The sequence below is a fragment of the Staurois parvus genome, unplaced genomic scaffold, assembly GCF_062004578.1.
Source record: "Staurois parvus isolate SC_StPar_1 unplaced genomic scaffold, SC_StPar_1.0 ptg000068l, whole genome shotgun sequence".
Classification (NCBI taxonomy): domain Eukaryota; kingdom Metazoa; phylum Chordata; class Amphibia; order Anura; family Ranidae; genus Staurois; species Staurois parvus.
Genome location: NW_028317864.1, coordinates 126,449 through 146,298, shown reverse-complemented (window position 1 = coordinate 146,298; position 19,850 = coordinate 126,449). Strand labels below are relative to the sequence as shown.

General features: G+C 48.9%; 1 protein-coding gene across 9 annotated transcripts in view; it reads left to right on the top strand.

The window, feature by feature from the left end:
* Positions 1–9,194: 9,194 nt before the first annotated feature.
* The window catches only part of GOLGA2 (golgin A2), a 120,520-nt gene continuing 109,864 nt past the window's right edge, over positions 9,195–19,850 (top strand). For all 9 annotated transcript variants that reach the window (XM_089668984.1, XM_089668983.1, XM_089668980.1 and 6 more), the window contains exon 1: positions 9,195–9,324. In XM_089668984.1, coding sequence (XP_089525110.1) covers positions 9,280–9,324 — 45 coding nt within the window. In that variant the 5' untranslated portion in view covers positions 9,195–9,279. The remainder of the gene's footprint in view (positions 9,325–19,850) is intronic.

The following is a 19,850-nucleotide window of genomic DNA, read 5'->3' as shown; positions in this document are numbered from 1 at the left end:
TTGACGAGGTTGGCCTCAGTTGTGTCACTAGCCCTGACTCCGCTGAGGTTGGAACAGAGGGAGTCTAGGGACCAGGGGGACAAGAGCGGCAGTGTTGATGCTTGCAGCTCTTGCAGATGATGGCCTGGAAAGGCAGTGTATCCTCTGATTAGAATACTGTATAGCAGACAGAGCAGGTTCTGGGTAATGCCTGATGTGCAGAAGAGCAAGTAGGTAGCCAGGGCACAGAACTGGAGCAGGATCAAAGGAAGCCAAGGTCATCAACAGTCGGGCAGCGAGGTACAGAATCAGTAGGAGAAGCCAAGGTCAGGAGCAGAGCCGAAGTCAGGAACCAGGAGCAGGAGCGTAATCAGAGTCGGGTCAGGAACAAGCCGGGTCAGCACCAAAGGCATGGCACAGGAAACAAGCAGGCCACTGGGGAAAGCTGAAGACCAGTCAGCACTGAATGAGCACGGAGGTGCTCTTTAAATAGCTCGCCCAGAGCCGACAGGCGCGCCTGGGTCCTAGTGCCTGCCCGTTCTGTCATTGGTGACAGGCGCGCCTGGGTCCTAGTGCCCGCTTGCCTGTATGCATTGTCGGGATCCTGCGCATGCGCAGATTCATGCACTGCTGCACTTTTCTTGTTCCCTGACAACATGATTTTGCGCACCCCTGCTGCCCTGTAGCAGTATTTCTGCTATAGGGTGGCGGGAAAGCGATTAGCTTAAATCAGAGCTATGGGGAAAACTTTTTTTTTTCCTTCTGAATAGAGTAAGGAAGGGTTATATCCCCTGACTTTTTTTTTTGCCGTCTTTGTCCCATTGGGGAGACTTCACTTCCTGTTCCATAGCTAAAACAGGAAATGAGAGATAATCCCCAGGTCACCAGAACTAGCGTCCCCATTGGAAAATTTCCCCCTTATTACTTTTCTGGAGACAACCAGGGCCGGAGCTTCCACTAGGCAAACTAGGCAGCTGCCTAGGGTGCACTGCCACCTAGAGGCGCCTCGGCGCAGCTCAGGCCAGCACTAGCTCTGTGTGGCCTATGGAGCTCTTGCATGAATTCTCCATTTCTCTGCAGAGTCCCCGTCTCCTCATACACAGGGAATGATGGTATCTTTACTCTGCACAATTGTCTCACACCCTGTCCGCAAACAGGACCATTTAGTACTATATAAGACAGTATTCCATGTAGCAGTGAAGTGTCGGCTCCCCCTAGGATGGGAAGTGGTGACATTAGCCCAGGACCCCGGGCGGTCAGCAGTCTTGGATCGAAGAATCGGTCCGTACATCTCCAGTACACACACTGGAACACACGATCCTTTACCTGTAACAGGAAGTCGGCTAGTGCCCGAAGGGCGCATGTCCAGCACTGGCTCCACCTTCTTCTACAAAACTGGAGCCAATCAATAGCCAGGGGTGTGCTCTGATTGCAGGGTTAACCCTATGTGAGTAGGATGATCTGGGCCAAATGTGTATGAGAGGGAAGCGGTGTAGTGCTGGGAGGCCGCCTGTCCTCACTGAGAGCCGCAGCCTGGATTCTGCACCCAGGCAAGAGTCATCAGAGGTGAGCTGAGCCCAGGAGGATGGCGGGTCATGGAGGTGACAGGAGGAGGAGGGGGGCGGACAATGGTCAGAGTGAGGAGAGCGGATGCTGATTGATCGTGTGTGACATCACTACGTCATGAATGATCCTTCAGCTGAGGGGAGGGGAAGAAGAAAGGACAGAGGAAATGTCGAGAGTGTGGGGCCAGTGTAACAGCTGAGCTGCTGCTCCTTCCAGTGTTCCTCTCAGACTCAGTCCCTTACTGCAAGCCGGCTGGTGGCTGCTGATCACTGTGGAGTTTTGTAACTCCCTTGTTTTTGTTTTGTTTTTGTGTTTCTCTGATTGGTTAATACAGTTAATTTATATTTGGTAATATATATTTTGTCTTTAATATTGGTGCTGGTGGCATCTTTTAGCAGTTTCATTTGTTGTTGCTTTAATATTTTCTACTGTTTTTTACAAATTTTTATTTGTTTATTTTTTGGGGGGCGCAATTAGCTGGTCTTGCCTAGGGCGCAAAATAGTCTAGCACCGGCCCTGGGGACAAAACAAAATTTGGCGTTTTCTTTACTTTCAATGATAATGGTAAACAGGACAAATAGGGTGAATAGCTTGAATCTCCCTAACAGGGGAACAGACAGCAATAAAACCTGACAGGTGATCTAATCCCTCTCCACTCAAAACTGAAAATAAAATTGTGCTTTTGGTTATACTTTTTAAAAAATAATTTTTACTTGTGCAGCTGTTTCAGTTTCCTTCACTTCCTCTCTGGGGAAAAGGTTGTCGCCAAAACAATCAATAGGGGGGAAATCTCAAATAAAAAAGCCCTGGACAGCAGCAAAAGCTGACAGGGATTCTAACCTCTCTCCAGTCTATCCAAATTTAAAAGACGTTTTGGGTATAGATACACTTTAATCATTTATAATAAAAATGGCACCCAGCAGTTAGAGGAAGTACCCCACTAATCATGTAACTGGCTGGAAGAGGCCGGCCTATAAGGAAATGTACATTTTGTAGGATATGGGGTGGAGGGGGTTTCTGGGAGGAGGAAGGCAGCAGGAAAATCTGGGCAAAGACCATTCATAGGAAGCCTAGGTGAAAAGGACCACCCACCCGAAGCCTCCTGGGATAATGGCATCACACATCCCAGGAGTCTTCAGGGAAGTCTGCAAGAAAATGGTGGACAGGACCGTAAAGAAAAAGGTAAGGGGGCAGGGAGTGAAGTTGATATTTAAGTAAACCACAAAAACTTAATATGCAGAAAGTGATTGTTGACCAAAAAGATGGACAACTTAGGAGGAAAGAGGAACAGAGGGATTTGGTTCCAAAAGAGGGACAGTCCCTCCAAATGAAGGACATTCAGGAACTACTCTCACTGGCACCACAGCACACCTGTTAGGAGCCGACTGGCGGTAGCCTCTAGCAACCCACAGGCCGGAATTCCTCAGGGCGCGGAGTCCAAGTCTCAGTCTGCTGATTCACCAGAGCTCCTGATGGTGGGGATGGACTTGAAGCAGCCTGAGACCAGGTTGCGACCCCCGAGTACAACCAGCTGTGGTAGAGGAAGCCGCCAATGGCAGGTGACAGGTGAGAGCCAGATGTGAAGAGGTAGTAGCGTAGTCAGACGGGCCGGGTCGGATAACAGTGGAGGCAGACGGTACAGAGCGGCAGACAAAAGGATAAACAGGTCACAGGCCAGGTTCAGCAGCAGGAGGTCAGACAAACAGGAGAAGGCAGAAGAATGGTCAGACAAGCCAGGGATCAGGGCAGGAGAAGGTCACGATAATCCAGTTCAGGCAGATTCGGCAACAAACAATCTCAGCACTAGGAACAGGAATAAGACCATACGGCACTTGAGCATTGTAAGAGCCAGCTTTAAATAGAGCGCCCTGCGCTGTCATTGGTGACAAGCGCGTGCCCATGTGCACTGCCGCCACGGGCACCCAGGTCCTAGCGCTTTGGCAATCTGCGCATGCGCATACCTATGCGACGTGGCGATCCCTGACAACACCAGTATGCATAATGTGCACACTGAGCAGTTGGCTTTCCCTCCCTGGGGATCAAGAAGGAATTTTTTTCTCCACTGGAGCAAATTGGATCATGCTTCATAAGGATTATCCTGCTTCCAACATGGCTGCATACATGCGGCTTCAGTATGCTGCCAAGAATTGGCGCCAGAAAAGGAAATTAAGTATTTGTATTAAGTAAGTATTTGATACAAATTTCTGTTATATGTCTGGGCTTCAGCCACCTAAAGTATTTGCTGCATATTTGATCAGCAGCATCTGAACATCATGGGCACCGTATGCAGAGGTGCCAACCTACACGACAGGCAGATCGTCCACACGGGTCCTTGTATGGTGAGTTCCTTCAACACTATTGATTGGCTCAGTAGTCCTTATAACAGCTGACTTTGGTGGGAAGGTAGTAGCTTATTCACTTTCTTATAAGATAGGATTTGCTTCCTCTGACTTGGGCCACATTAGCGATTTGGGAAAGACTGAATGGGACTGGCCAGTATGTTCCTAAAGCATCCCCTTTGGTGCCGTTAGGAGGCTATTCCTGGTTACCACCAGAAGAATAGCTTTGGTTCTTTAGTTCCTGGAGAATAGACAGAAATGTTTCCTGTGCTAAATTTGTCCCTCGGGGTACCCTTTTACCCTCTTAGATTGATAGAGAGTTCTCTCTTTCAATTTCTTTTTCACGTGGTCCCTTCCTTGATGAAACTTTATAAAAGAAGCATTACTTCCCATCTGCTAAATGCAGCCACATCTTTAATCCCTAGATTTTGGAAACAGACCACTCTTACAATATTCTTACAGAACATTTACGCTCGTTTACTGGTGGCACCACCAATTGACAAACTTCCTAACTAGGCTGGAGTCCAAGCCGTGATCCCTAATTACACTTATGCTCTTTGAATCCATGTGTGTTCAATTCCCGGATTTCAAGGCATTTACTGTCTCAAATGTACAAACTTCTAAGCTCCCATTCCAAGTCTGTTCCATACTACATAAAGGAATGGGAAAGAGTTTGGATTGTAATTTACCCCCCCCCCCCCAGATTCAGAGGATTATCAAACTGACACATTCCCCCTTCATTAGTTCCCTTATCCAGGAGTCATCTTACAAATTTCTCACTAGGTGGTATAAAACCCCATTCCGTTTAGCTCAGATGTTTCCTACAGCTGATGCCCATTGTTGGAGGGGGTGCGACCAATGTGGCACACTTCTCCATCCTTGGTGGTCTTGTCCTAAGATTAGAGTCTTCTGAGAGGCCATCTTCCCTTGGATTAAAAAGACAACTCTTAGACTGATAGAAAGTTCTCTCTTTCAATTTCTTCTTCACGTGGTCCCCTCCTCCAAACTTTATAAAAGAAGTGTTGTTTCCCATCTGCTATATGCAGCCAAATCTTTTATCCCTAGATTGTGGAAACAGACCACTTGCCCCACATTATTAGATTGGTAGAGAGAAGTAGATACTATTATAGAGGCTGGGTGCATACGGTCAAAAACTAACAGGAGTAATTTAGATATGTGGATGGGCTGGATGTACTCTCTACTGAGATCCCAGATGACTAATTATTTTCCCCATGTGAGGCATAAAAGCTCATTTGCTATTATTGCTTAACCCCCTTATTTTTCCACCCAGGTATTGGCTGGATAGTAGTAGTTTTCTTTGTTTTTTTTTTCTTTCTTTTTTAGGATAATTCTTTTTCTTAGTCATTTGTACGGTAGTGTATTTCACCAATGGTACACTCTATAAGGTTGGCCCAGTTGTATTGATAATATTTTGTATTTTATTGTATCTATACTTGAATCCTTGGAACCATATATATCTGACTTAGTCAATGTTTTGGGGTGTGAGTGGGTTCCATCCTATTGCTTAATACCCAGATTGTACCTGGACCATGTTTATTTTGTTGCTGTCATTCTGATTTTACAGTATGTAACCTGCTGTACATTGTATGAGCTTGAAACAAGCTTTATATTGTTTTCCTACTGTTTTTTTGTTTCTGTATTGCCTCAAAACTTTTTCAAAGTTGGATTATATAAAAAAAAAAAGATTTGCCTAAAGTGGAACTTTAGGTGAAAATATACAAAAGCGAGGACAGGCAGGAATTTTAATGCAGAAGAGACAAGCTTTGTGTCTTCTGCATTAAAGTTACTTAGCTGCCTGTCCACCCCTGTACAATAATCTGCACACACACAGCTCACTTCACAAAGTTGGCAATGCCGAATCTGACTGAACCCTCATGCATGGGAGGCAGTGACGTCATCCCTGCCAATGACATTGGACGTTAGTCGAGATCCAGAAGCCGGCTAACCAAAGATGTCAGCAGCCGGGTGGGGAGATCCAAGACGCCACATCTCTTTTTTTTTTTTTAGCTTTATTAAGGAGTATTGAACTTGGATGGGGTTAAGGGGTGTACGGGATGCCCAAGGAAACTGCAAACATAAGGACAAACTCCTCAGCAACTATGTACAAGTCCATAGACAAAAAGTTTTCTTCGCAGAAGAGCTCTCTAGTCCTCCTGGTGTACCACCTCAGACCATAGATGAAGTCTCCTCTTCACCCAGCTGTCTGAGGGGATCCCTGGGCAAGGGGACACAGAAACTGCCACTTTAGCGAAGCAGCCCAAGATGAAGAGGTACTCACTCAGTCCTGTCCTGTGGGCTTGATGGGTTGGTGGCTGCCTCCAGGTCTTATGTTGGGTTGGCTCCTTCCCTGCTCCACAGGTGGTTCTCTCTTAGTAGACAGTGAGGCTGAGAGATCCTCCTTTCCAGCTCCTGCCTGCAGGTAGGCTCCTCTCCACTGGTCCCCTCCCAGGCTCCACACTCCAGCCTTCACTTTATCTTCCACCCGATACTACTCCTCCTGATCAGGCTTAATCATAGTTAAGGGCTGTCCTAGCCCCATGCTTGGTGACTGGCCAAGATCCCTTAAATTTGCAGATCAGCTCCTTCTTGCCCCCACCCACTGCCTTCTAGAAGCTTTTCAAGGTTCTAAAGCAGGGGGAGATATCAAATAACTGACCTACAGAGCCTTCAGCCCTGACCCAGAGTAACCTGGCTGACTCATCCTAGGCTGCTACTCAGCCTCTATCTAAAAAAACCTGTCTAGCTTCCCCTAGCTAAACCTGAGGGGTGCTACATATGTATTTTACCTCTAATAAAAGCCATCTAATATTTGTCTTTCCAGTCAAGTCTAAGGCCTCGATGACATGGGCGCTGAGCCCTGTACACCATGAATTGGTCATCTGTTGATGTTTCTGGAGCCGCCAGGTGCTGCATGCGAGTAGTCTATGTAAGTCTATGTGGATATGCATGCAGGTGAGTGGCCAGTGTGCAAATTATGATGAGCAGCTGTGTCCATGAAGTCACTGTGTCCTCATAGACTTACATATGCTGCCTGCACACAGCACCTGACTCCAGCCCAGTCATGGTGTATAGGCCTCAGCAGGGGTGGACTGATAACTTTTGGGGCCCTGTGTCCTTGCCCAAACTCGAAAAAGGTACCAGGGGCATCTCATGGGGCCCCCTATTGACCCCGGGACCTTGGGCAGTGCCCGAGTTTCCAAATGGTCAGTCCGCCCCTGGGCCTCAGTGCCTGGGAATGAGGCCTAAGGCAAGGTTCATATCTATCTATATCGGATATTTTGTCGTTTTTTTTTTAGTGCATTTTTTTATATCCATTGGAGCACATTGACAAGTGTTTTCATTATGCTTTTGTGGTGCAATTTTGATTGGTTAATATGCATTTTCATGCAGCATGAATTTTATGATTGGACAGTGAGGACTGATTTCCTGCAGTGGCATCTTTGTGTGGACTTTGTCAGGATCTACTTTTAGGGGCAGGAAAGGCAGGAAAATGCAATATTTTCATGTGTTGCTATAGAAGTCTCTGGGCATCACAGCACATGGAAATACATTGCCTACATGTGAACAGCCCCATTGGATAAGGCATGAATAATGGGGCCTAAGGGCCTTTTTTTTATACTTGCCCTTGTGATACAGTATAACTCTTTCCTGAATTTTGCTGCACAAAAATGAGTGCCGAGTAGAATCCCACTTCCAGACTCTGCAGTTTAGGGTGAAAGACTAAAGGCAACATTTATTTTTTCGTTTTGGAATGAGTGGAGAGGGATTAGACCTCCTGTTAGGTTTTTATTGCTGTCTGTGCCCCCATTATGGAGATTTGCCCCTCAGTTTGTCCTGTTTACCATTACCATTGAAAGTGAAAGTAAAAGAAAATCCCAAATTTTGGGTTGTCACTAGAACACTAAGGCTGAATTCACACTTGATCGATTTGTAGTTTGAATCTCCGAAAACGCTCAAACATCAGAATTCAATAGTTCTCTATGGTGCCTGTTCATGCTATCAGGTGTAGAGAATAATTGATTTTTTAAGTTTGAGCGTTTTTGGAGCTTCTACTTTCAAGCTACAGATCACTCAACTGTGAATGCAGCCTTATAGAGGGGAAATCTTCCAATGGGGACACTGGTTCCCTCACTTCGGAGGTGTTAGCACTCACTTCCTGTTTTGGGTACTGGACAGGAAGTGAAAGGAAATCTCCCCAATTGGACACAGAAGGAACAAAAATAAACTGACGGGTATAAATCTCTCTTACTTTATCCAAAATGAAAAAGAACGTTTTGCCTCTAGTTCTACTCTAATCTAGAATTATTGTTATTGCAGCTCTGCAATCAGAGACATGGCAGTTCTCAGTGTGCCCTTCCTGCTGTGCCGGGGGTATGATCAGCATTGACATCGCTGGTGATTTATGGTCATTATTGGCAGAACTAGTGGCACAAATATGGCTGGTATGATCCACTGGGTCTTAGATATCATTCAGCAGCAGGTATTAGATATATGATCTGTACACATATCATGGCATGCTGGATCTTGTAGTACATTGTACTGATGTCATGGCATGCTGGATCTTGTAGTAAAGTGTACTGTCATGACATGCTGGATCTTGTAGCACATTGTACAACTGTCATGACATGCTGGATCTTGTGGTACATTGTATAGATGCCATGGCATGCTGGATCTTGTAGTATAGTGTACTGTCACGACATGCTGGATCTTGTAATACATTGTGCAGATGCCATTGCATGCTGGATCTTGTAGTATAGTGTACTGTCATGACATGTTGGATCTTGTAGCACATTGTACAGATGCCATGGCATGCTGAATCTTGTAGTACATTGTATATATGTCATGACATGCTGGATCTTGTAGTACAGTGTACTGTCATGACATGCTGGATCTTGTAGCACATTGTACAGATGCAATGGCATGCTGAATCTTGTAGTACATTGTATATATGTCATGACATGCTGGATCTTGTAGTGCATTGTATAGATTTCATGTCATGCTGGATCTTGTAGTACATGATATAGATGCCATGGCATGCTGGATCTTGTAGTACATTGTATATATGTCATGACATGCTGGATCCTATAGTTTATTGTTCAGATGCCCTTGCATACTGAGTTTTGTAGTTCTCCAGCAGCTCAGTTAATCGCAGTATTCCACCCCGGACTTCTGTAACTGTCATCGAACCCTCTGACATAGAACTGATTGATAATATTTCTGATGACAGCTGAGGTCTATTTCCGCCCCTTCCACCCCGGTTCCGCCCCTTCCACTCCCGCCCTCTGGGATGGTCCAGCTGGCGGTGACGTCACGCGGAGCGCAGGTCGCGGTGTATTGTGGGGAGGCGGTGACGTGTTCCCCGGTCGGACCCAGGATGGCTGACGACAGGCAACACAAGCTGGCGGCGGCCCGGAGGAAGGTAAATACCAACCGGGGGGGGGGAGTGTCACGGTATGTCACTTACCAAATAGAGGGCTCCGGGGCCGGGAGGGCGAGAGGAGACATGGAAGGGGCCGGGGAGAATAGGGGGACGTGTGAGGGGCCGAGGAGGACAGGTGGACGTGTGAGGGGACGGGGAGGACAGGGGGACGTGTGAGGGGACGGGGCCGGGGAAGACAGGGGGACGTGTGAGGGGACGGGGCCGGGAAGAACAGGGACGTGTGAGGGGCTGGGGAAGTGGACAGGGGGACGTGTGAGGGGCAGGGCATGGGAGAACAGGGGGACGTGAGGGGCCGGGGAGGATGGGGGATGTGTGAGGAGCCGAGGACAGGGTGATGTGTTGAGGGGCTGGGGAAGACAGGGGGACGTGTGAGGGGACGGGGCCGGGGAAGACAGGGGGACGTGACCAGGGAGGACAGGGGGACGTATGAGGGGACGGGGCCGGGGAAGACAGGGGGACGTGACCAGGGAGGACAGGGGGATGTGTGAGGGGACGGGGCCGGTGAAGACGGGGACGTGGCCAGGGAGGACAGGGGGACGTATGAGGGGACGGGGCCGGGGAAGACAGGGGGCCGGGGAAGACAGGGGGCCGGGGAAGACAGGGGGACGGGGCCGGGGAAGACAGGGGGACGTGTGAGGGGAAGACAGGGGGACGTGTGAGGGGACGGGACTGGGGAAGACAGGGGGACGTGGCCAGGGAGGACAGAAGGACCTGTGAGGGGCCGGGGAAGATGGGGACGTGGCCGGGGAGGACAGAAGGACCTGTGAGGGGCCGGGAAAGATGGGGACGTGGCCGGGGAGGACAGGGGGACGTGGCCGGGGAGGACAGGGGGACGTGTGAGGGGACGTGTGAGGGGAAGACAGGGGGACGTGGCCAGGGAGGACAGGGGGACGTGGCCAGGGAGGACGGGGATGTGTGAGGGGACACGGCCGGTGAAGACAGGGGGACGTGGCCAGGGAGGACAGGGGGATGTGTGAGGGGACACGGCCGGTGAAGACAGGGGGATGTGGCCAGGGAGGACAGGGGGATGTGTGAGGGGACGGGGCCGGTGAAGACAGGGGGACGTGGCCAGGGAGGATAGGGGGACGTGTGAGGGGACGGGGCTGGGGAAGACAGGGGGACGTGGCCAGGGAGGACAGAAGGACCTGTGAGGGGACGGGGCCGGGGTAGACGGGGACGGGGCCGGGGAAGACAGGGGGACGTGTGAGGGGACGGGGCCGGGGAAGACAGGGGGACGTGTGAGGGGACGGGGCCGGGGAGAACAGGGACGTGTGAGGGGCTGGGGAAGTGGACAGGGGGACGTGTGAGGGGCAGGGCATGGGAGAACAGGGGGACGTGAGGGGCCGGGGAGGATGGGGGATGTGTGAGGAGCCGAGGACAGGGTGATGTGTTGAGGGGCTGGGGAAGACAGGGGGACGTGTGAGGGGACGGGGCCGGGGAAGACGGGGACGTGACCAGGGAGGACAGGGGGATGTGTGAGGGGACGGGGCCGGTGAAGACAGGGGGACGTGGCCAGGGAGGACAGGGGGACGTGTGAGGGGACGGGACTGGGGAAGACGAGGGGACGGTGCCGGGGAAGACGGGGACGTGGCCAGGGAGGACAGAAGGACCTGTGAGGGGCCGGGGAAGATGGGGACGTGGCCAGGGAGGACAGAAGGACCTGTGAGTGGCCGGGGAAGATGGGGACGTGGCCAGGGAGGACAGGGGGACGTGGCCGGGGAAGACAGGGGGACGTGTGAGGGGACGTGGCCGGGGAAGACAGGGGGACGTGGCCAGGGAGGACAGGGGGATGTGTGAGGGGACATGGCCGGTGAAGACAGGGGGACGTGGCCAGGGAGGACAGGGGGATGTGTGAGGGGACATGGCCGGTGAAGACAGGGGGACGTGGCCAGGGAGGACAGGGGGATGTGTGAGGGGACGGGGCCGGTAAAGACAGGGGCATGTGGCCAGGGAGGATAGGGGGACGTGGCCAGGGAGGACAGGGGGACGTGTGAGGGGCCGGAGAGGACAGGGGGACGTGTGAGGGGCCGGAGAGGACAGGGGGACGTGTGAGGGGCCGGAGAGGACAGGGGGACGTGTGAGGGGCCAGGGAGGACAGGAGGACGTGTGAGGGGCCAGGGAGGACAGGGGGACGTGTGAGGGGCTGGGGAAGTGGAGGACAGGGGGACGTGTGAGGGGCAGGGCATGGGAGAACAGGGGGACGTGAGGGGCCGGCGAGGATGGGTGATGTGTTAAGGGGCCGGGGGGGGACGTGTGAGGGACAGGGGGAGGATGGGGGATGTGTGAGGAGGCGAGGACAGGGTGATGTGTTGAGAGGCCGGGGAGGACAGGGGAACGTGTGAGGGGATGGGGACAGGGAGAATAGGGGACGTGTAAGGGTACAGGGCTGGGGAGGACAGGGGGACATGTGAGGTGCTGGATGGGACAAGCAGGCAGCTGGCTGAGAGGAGAGAGCCGGGAGAATGAGAGCACCGGACAGAGGGCCGGAGACAAGAGGGGGTCACACATACTGGACAGGGAGAGAAGAGGAGGACACAGGACAGCAGGGGGACAGGGAGCGTGGGGCAGGAGACAGGGACAGAGAGCGGGGGGGCACAGGGCAGGAGGCAGAGATGGGGAATACAGGGCAGAGGGAGGGGGCAGGGACACAGGGTCAGACACACAGGGCATCACATGCCTGATGAAGGGGTCCTGTGGACTCGAAGCATAGCATTTTATGATCTGAGCTGTGATCAGTCTTCAAGAAAACATTTGGACTCATTTTGAAGTTCCATGGTGTGCTGCCAAATATCTTCACTGAGACACACAGGGTAGAGACAGGACAAAGAGATGGGACATGGAGCAGAGGCACATGGCAGAAGGCAGGGGGACACAGGCAGAAAGCCAGGACAGAGGGAAAGGACACGGGGCAGAGAGACAAGATAGATACACAGGACAGGGATGCAGAGAGGGAAGGTACACAAGGCCGAGAGATAGGACAGAGACACCAGAGGGAGGTACAGGACAAAGAGAAGAGGCATGGGACAGACTAATAAAGGGGGGAGTGGATACAGTGCAGGAAGATGTAGAGAATTCAAGGTGACAAAACCGAAGCATAGAAATTATGGCAGCCTGGGGTGGGGTAGGGAATTTGGGGGGGGGGGGGACAGGACATGGGGCAGAGAAATGTAGGGGGCCAGGAATAGCCGCACATTGGGCAAAGATTTGGAGGCAATTTTTTTGGGGGGGATAGGACAAGGAGCAAAGAAAGGTGGGGGTGTAACTGGAGACTGGTTACAGGACAGAGGAATGCAGGGATATGGGGGAGACAGAAGAGGAATGTGAGGAGATGGGGGTGACAGGAGACAGGGAGGAGGAATAAGGATGGGGGTGACAGGAAATAGGGATGGGGGTGACAGGAAATAGGGATGGGGGTGACAGGAAATAGGGATGGGGGTGACAGGAGATAGGGAAGAGGAATGCGGGGAGATGGGGGTGAGAGGAGACAGGGAGGAGGAATAAGGAGAGATGGGGGTGACAGGAGACAGGGACGAGGAATGTGGGGAGATGGGGGTGACAGGAGACAGGGAGGAGGAATGGGAGGAGATGGGGGTGACAGGAGATAGGGAAGAGGAAAGTGGGGAGATGGGGGTGACAGGAGACAGGGAGGAGAAATGTTGGGAAGATGGGGTGACAGGAGACAGGGAAGAGAAATGTTGGGAAGATGGGGTGACAGGACACAGGGAAGAGGAATGTGGGGAGATGGGGGTGACCGGAGACAGGGAGGAGGAATGTGGGGAGATGGGGGTGACCGGAGACAGGGAAGAGGAATGTGGGGAGATGGGGGTGACCGGAGACAGGGAAGAGGAATGTGGGGAGATGGGGGTGACAGGAGACAGGGAAGAGGAATGTGGGGAGATGGGGGTGAAATGGAAAAACAGAATGGTTGGCCGCACAAACAGCAATGTGGTGGATGAAACCCTTTATTGGAATCCTTTGCATGCAATATGATAAGAACATGACAGCTCCAAGACAGGGCAGAGGAGCCATTACCTAATGACTAAGCATGTGTTCGTGTGAAATGCATCTACTGTTTTTCTGCCCCATCTTGGAGCTGTCATGTTCTTACATTGCATGTAAAGGATTCCAATAAAGGGTTTCATCCACCACATTGCTGTTTGTGCGGCCAACCATTCTCTTTTTCCATTGCATCTCTGATCACGGATCGGACCTGCACCTGCGTGTCTGTGGAGGGGTTATGCAGATCCGGCACTCACCTGGAGCAGATCTTTTGCTCTTTCAGAAGGGGGTGAAAGGAGACGGGGAGGAAGAATGTGGGGAGATAGGAAAGAGGAATGTGGAGAGATGAGGGTGACAGGAGATGGGGAAGAGGACTGCGGGGAGATGGGGGTGAGAGTAGACAAGAGAAGAGGAGTGCAGAGAGATGGGGATGACAGGAGACAAGAGAAGAGGCATGCAGAGAGATGGGGGTGACAGGAGACAAGAGAAGAGTTATGCAGAGAGATGGGGGTGACAGGAGACAAGAGGAATGCAGAGAGATGGGGGTGACCAGAAGAGGAATCTAGAGATGGGGGTGACAGCAGACAGAGAAGTGGAATGCAGAGAGATGGGGGTGACAGGAGACGAGAAGAGGCACACAGAGAGATGGGGGTGACAGGAGACAAGAGAAGTGGAATGCAGAGAGATGGGGGTGACAGGAGACAAGAGAAGAGGAATGCAGAGAGATGGGGGTGACAGGAGACGAGAAGAGGCACACAGAGAGATGGGGGTGACAGGAGACAAGAGAAGAGGAATGTAGAGATGGGGGTGACAGGAGACAAGAAAAGAGGAATGTAGAGATGGGGGTGACGGGAGACAAGAGAAGAGGAATGCAGAGAGATGGGGGTGACAGGAGACGAGAGATGAGGAATGCAGAGAGATGGGGGTGACAGGAGACAAGAGAAGAGGAATGTAGAGATGGGGGTGACAGGAGACAAGAGAAGAGGAATGCAGAGAGATGGGGGTGACAGGAGACGAGAAGAGGCACGCAGAGAGATGGGGGTGACAGGAGACAAGAGAAGAGGAATGTAGAGATGGGGGTGACAGGAGACAAGAGAAGAGGAATGCAGAGAGATGGGGGTGACAGGAGACAGAGAAGAGGAATGCAAAGAGATGGGGGTGATAGGAGACGAGAAGAGGAATGCAGAGAGATGGGGGTGACAGGAGACAAGAGAAGAAGAATGCAGAGAGATGGGGGTGACAGGAGACAGAGAAGAGGAATGCAAAGAGATGGGGGTGATAGGAGACGAGAAGAGGAATGCAGAGAGATGGGGGTGACAGGAGACGAGATGAGGAATGCAGAGAGATGGGGGTGACAGGAGACGAGATGAGGAATGCAGAGAGATGGGGGTGACAGGAGACAAGAGATGAGGAATGCAGAGAGATGGGGGTGACAGGAGACGAGATGAGGAATGCAGAGAGATGGGGGTGACAGGAGACGAGATGAGGAATGCAGAGAGATGGGGGTGACAGGAGACAAGAGATGAGGAATGCAGAGAGATGGGGGTGACAGGAGACAAGAGATGAGGAATGCAGAGAGATGGGGGTGACAGGAGACAGAGAAGAGGCATGCAGAGAGATGGGGGTGACAGGAGACAGAGATGAGGAATGCAGAGAGATGGGGGTGACAGGAGACAGAGAAGAGGCATGCAGAGAGATGGGGGTGACAGGAGACAAGAGATGAGGAATGCAGAGAGATGGGGGTGACAGGAGACAAGAGATGAGGAATGCAGAGAGATGGGGGTGACAGGAGACAGAGAAGAGGCATGCAGAGAGATGGGGGTGACAGGAGACAGAGATGAGGAATGCAGAGAGATGGGGGTGACAGGACACTTGGCGCCCCTACACACTCATTGCGGCATTTTTGGTTTGCTCTCCTTCTGATGTTTCAAAGTCAACTCCTGTTCCACAAACTGTAGCAGACTAAACACCACTGGTTCTGATATGCAAATTTTGACTGTGAAGTTCGTACTTAAACCCTTCATCTCCTCCTCTCTTCACCCCCCTAACTTCTGACATGCAGAGAGCAGTGACACGCCGGTCACAGGGAGGACTGAAGAGTCTGATTTGGGTACTTTGACAGCTCAGCTTTACCTTCTCTATGCTGATGAAATAATAGTGTCCGATCAGTGATTATTTGTACCTCAGGGGTGGGGCAGATTGGAGCTCAGTTCTTGTTTACTTATCGTGTATCAGTTCTTTACAAACTGAATAGTTCATATTATATTTTTCAAAGTTTTCTGTAAACTTTAGAGTACTGTCCGTGATACTTTTTTTATTTGCACTAACATACAATTTTGAGGACAAGCTTTCGGGGAATGCCCCCTTCTTCAAGGTCTAAGCAGTACTACTCACAAAGTTAGCAGAATGTTAGAAGAGATGAAAGAAAAAAAAAGGAGGCTAGAGATAAGATGCAGTCAAAGCGGAGGGAGGGATACTACACTCACACAGGGAATCAAGCTACAGCTAATAGTCATAAAACTGTTGGATAATGGTTGAGGAATCCCATGTCCAAATTCAGGCCCTTATCTCTTGTGTCAAATAGAATTATCATTCTTAGTTCAAAAGTTTTTCTTTCCCGAATGGATTTGAAATTTCCTTTTAGTACTAAAACATTGAGGTCTCCCATTGTGTGGTCTGGTTGTGCGAAATGGTGTCCCACAGGTGTGCAGAGGTCATCTTCTATATGTTCCTTGATGGTATGTCTGTGCAGATTCATCCTTGTTTGCAACTTCTGTCCTGTTTCGCCAACATAAGATCCTTTGCTGCATTTTCTGCACTGGATAAGGTACACAACATTACTGGAGGTGCAGCTGTATGATCCGGAAATATTGAAGATCCCTTTTGAGTGTCTGACACTTTTTGATGGATTGATTTGGTTGCACAGTTTGCAGCATTTCTTATTGCAGGGTTTGCTTCCATTATTTGTGACATCATAATCAGAAGGAAGTTTCCTACTGATTAGTTTATTTCTGAGGTTGGGGGGTTGCCTGAAAGCCAGTATTGGGGGTTGCTGGAATATTTCTTTCAGAGTTCCATCCTCTGTTATGATGGGTTGTAAATCTTTGATTATTTTTCTTATCCCTTCTAGTGCTGGGTTGTATGTGGTTACTAGAGGTACACGGTTGTTTGTTTTTTTTTCTCCTTGTACTGAAGTAGATTTCCTCTTCGGGTTCTCACTATTAGCTGACTATTAGCTGTAGCTTGACTCCCTCTGTGTGAGTGTAGTATCCCTCCCCCCTCTCTTTGACTGCATCTTATGTCTAGCCTCCTTATTTTTTTTTTTTTTTCTTTTATCTCTTCTAACATTCTGCTAACTTTGTGAGTAGTACTGCTTAGACCTTGAATAAGGGGACATTCCCTGAAAGCTTGTCCTCAAAATTTTATGTTAGTGCAAATAAAAAAAGTATCACGGACAGTACTCAATTGTTTCTGTCGCAAATGCACTAATACGGCTACAATCAACTGTAAACTTTAGAAATAGAAAGGGTTGCTTTGGTCATGGTAACTGTGGTTTGTCTATAGTTCGGTCCTAGGCCTCATTAACACTGGGCGTCCGTCCTACAACGTATGCCTGTGCGAGGGCCCTGCTTACCTGCACAGGGACGCAAAATTACATGCATTCACATGCACTCAGACAGTCCCATTCATGTGAGTTGGAAAGCAGCAGCTGCATGGACACAGCTGCAGCCTCCAGTTTGAAATCCCTGTGGGTGCGTGGCCATGAACACGCACTGTCGGCATTTGGGGCATTTGCACCTGCACAGCTGTCAGATTGGAATCCTTGGTTGTGTCTGTGCAGCCAGCAATTGGGAAGAATAGGACTGCCTGCGCAGGGATATATGGAATCCCAGTGTGGGTAAACACTGCCCTCCCACGCTTTACTATGCCCCTGTGACTGAGGCCTTAGATGCAAAAGGTGGCCTGGTCATGGTGGAATATTGTATATCTGATCCTTTTGGCAGGTTTTTTTTTTTTTTTTTTTTTTAAGTTGGCCTTATATACATAGTTACATAATTGGTAAGGATGAATAAAGACACTGGTCCATCCTGTTCTGTGTGTCTGTGTCAGGTAGTAAGGGTTTGCAATGGAGCGTTTTGGAAAGGTCAGTATATATATATATATGAACATTTGTCACTGTAAGGTCTGGCTTTCTATCCATACAAGTCATTGGGAATACAAGCTGGATGCCGCTGTGGAGGAGGCACAGCTGTTTACTGTGGGGTAGAGGGTGGTTAGAGCCCATGTTACTAGTTCCTGTTAGGTAGAGGATATCCATATCTACAGAGATGCCCAGTAATTTGTGGTATTTGCCTAGTGTGTATTGACCATTATTTCTTCATGGTTTGTTTCTTGAGCTATAAAAATTAATAAGCTGCTTTATTCCCCAAAAATAATGCACATGGTCAATTGAAACCAAAATACTTCAGAGGTACTTCAAACGTTCTAGCTATTGTATTAGATGTTCACATAAAACTTTTGCCTAGTATGCAGATTTTCTTTGGTGGGATTATGGATTCCGTATTGCAGGCTTGATACAATTCCTCTTTTGTCCTTTTAGAGAAAGCCGTGTTTCTTGTCCTCACACTAGGAAAAGCACTGACTTGAGAAAATGTATCCGTTCAGTTTGAGGTTGGTGGTGACAGCGATATCACGCCCTGTGGCTTGTCCTTTACTTGTTACTGAAATTATCTAACAATGAAGTGAGGAGCTCAGTTTGCAGAAGTCTAAAAAGTGACCTATAGAGCAGAGGTATATTCTGGGGAAATGAGAGTGTTGTGGGTGCCCTGTAGTCTTCCCTCAATTCTCCAGTATTCTCAAGTAGCAGCCTGTCAGGAACAGGTACATAAATCTCTCACTTGGAGGGGGTGGCAATGAGGCTGGAGTGTCCATACCTTGGATAGTCCCGTCCTCCATGCTGCTTAGATCTCTACTAGCTAGAACACTGTCCAGTGATGCATCTCCAGCCCCATTTAGCTGCAGGATGGTAGTGTCTTCACACAACAGCTGAAAGTAAACAAAGGGACGTGCATGCGACTGATGTCAGTACTCAAATATGGCTCTGGTCAGGATGACGGTTTTCCTGCACATATGGTCAACTTTGAGCCCTGAAGTTTCTCTGTATACCAACTCCGATTTGGCCTCCATTACCGCCAGTCTGTTAATGTGTGAACTGATGCTAATTCTTTTAGACTCTCTTGAAGCCATAGTTTGGTTCATCAAATTCCTCCCCATTGTGTTTATCCTTTTTCATAGATGCTGTTGACATAGGAAAATTCCCCCTCCCAATGTGACCATTGAAGTGATTGTAAAGGATCTTTTTGAAACACAAACAAGAAAACAAAACAAAAAAACAACCTGTTATACTTACCTGCTCTGTGTAATGGTTTTGCACAGAACAGCCCAGGGTGGATTTGATTTAAATCAAACTGATTTAAATAATGATTTATATCACTAGTCAGTAAGGCTTGATTTAAATCCTAGTTTTCTACATAAAGACTAATTCTTGCTGGTATAACTTTAATATGCAAGTAGATGAAGATTTTTAGAATAACAACTTTTCTTATTAGTTTTTTTATCCCCAGTTTATTAGGTTAATCATTCATATTTGGACAACTTTTCTGTTGTACTTAGGAAGGAGAAAAATAATCATTCCTTAATAATAACAATTTAAATAGATTTATTCAACTGAAACAATAACATTCCAGCATATGTTAGTTAACAAACATGGATGTTTGTTTAAGCAAATAATTTGGCTAAACAAAATATATATATTTTAAGAAACGTAGACTGTCAGCCCCTTCCTCCTCACACTTAGTTTCACTTTCTTCTTGTGCAGATCTATTCCACTCCAAACAATCAGAAAAGTATTGTTTCTATTCTATTCACTGAGCTTCTTGAAACTTCGCACTGAAGGGGTTGATTCTGTATTCATAGGTTTGTAGAAGTTAGGATGAAGGTCTTTTTCTTAACTCTGTTCATGTTATAACATTTTTGCTGTGAAGAAGAGGCATGTGATCTCCGCTGAGCCAAATTCAGTTTTGATAACTGCAAAGTAAACCAAACGTCTGTGATAATATCTTGTAGGCAGAGAAACTGCCCAATAATCTTACAAAAACCTCTGGAAGAGCATGACATTGTGAATGGATTCATGGAATTTATTTACCAAAAAAATTAAACCTATACAGCCTTATTCTACATAATTAAAAAACTAATCTTTATTTCATGATGGAATAACCTTTGGACGGTAATATATTTTCCTCAAAAAGCATTTTATTTAAAAAAATCCGATTTAAATAAAAGAAATCCGATATTTTTTTTTTTTTTTGGATTTTAAAAAAAAAATCATTGATTTTTATCCACCCTGGAACAGCCCCAACACACCTGTTTTCAGGTCCCCTGCCGGCGCTCCTGGCTCTTCCTGCCTTCTGAGTACCTCCACTTGCTAGGGTTGCACTCTTGCGGGC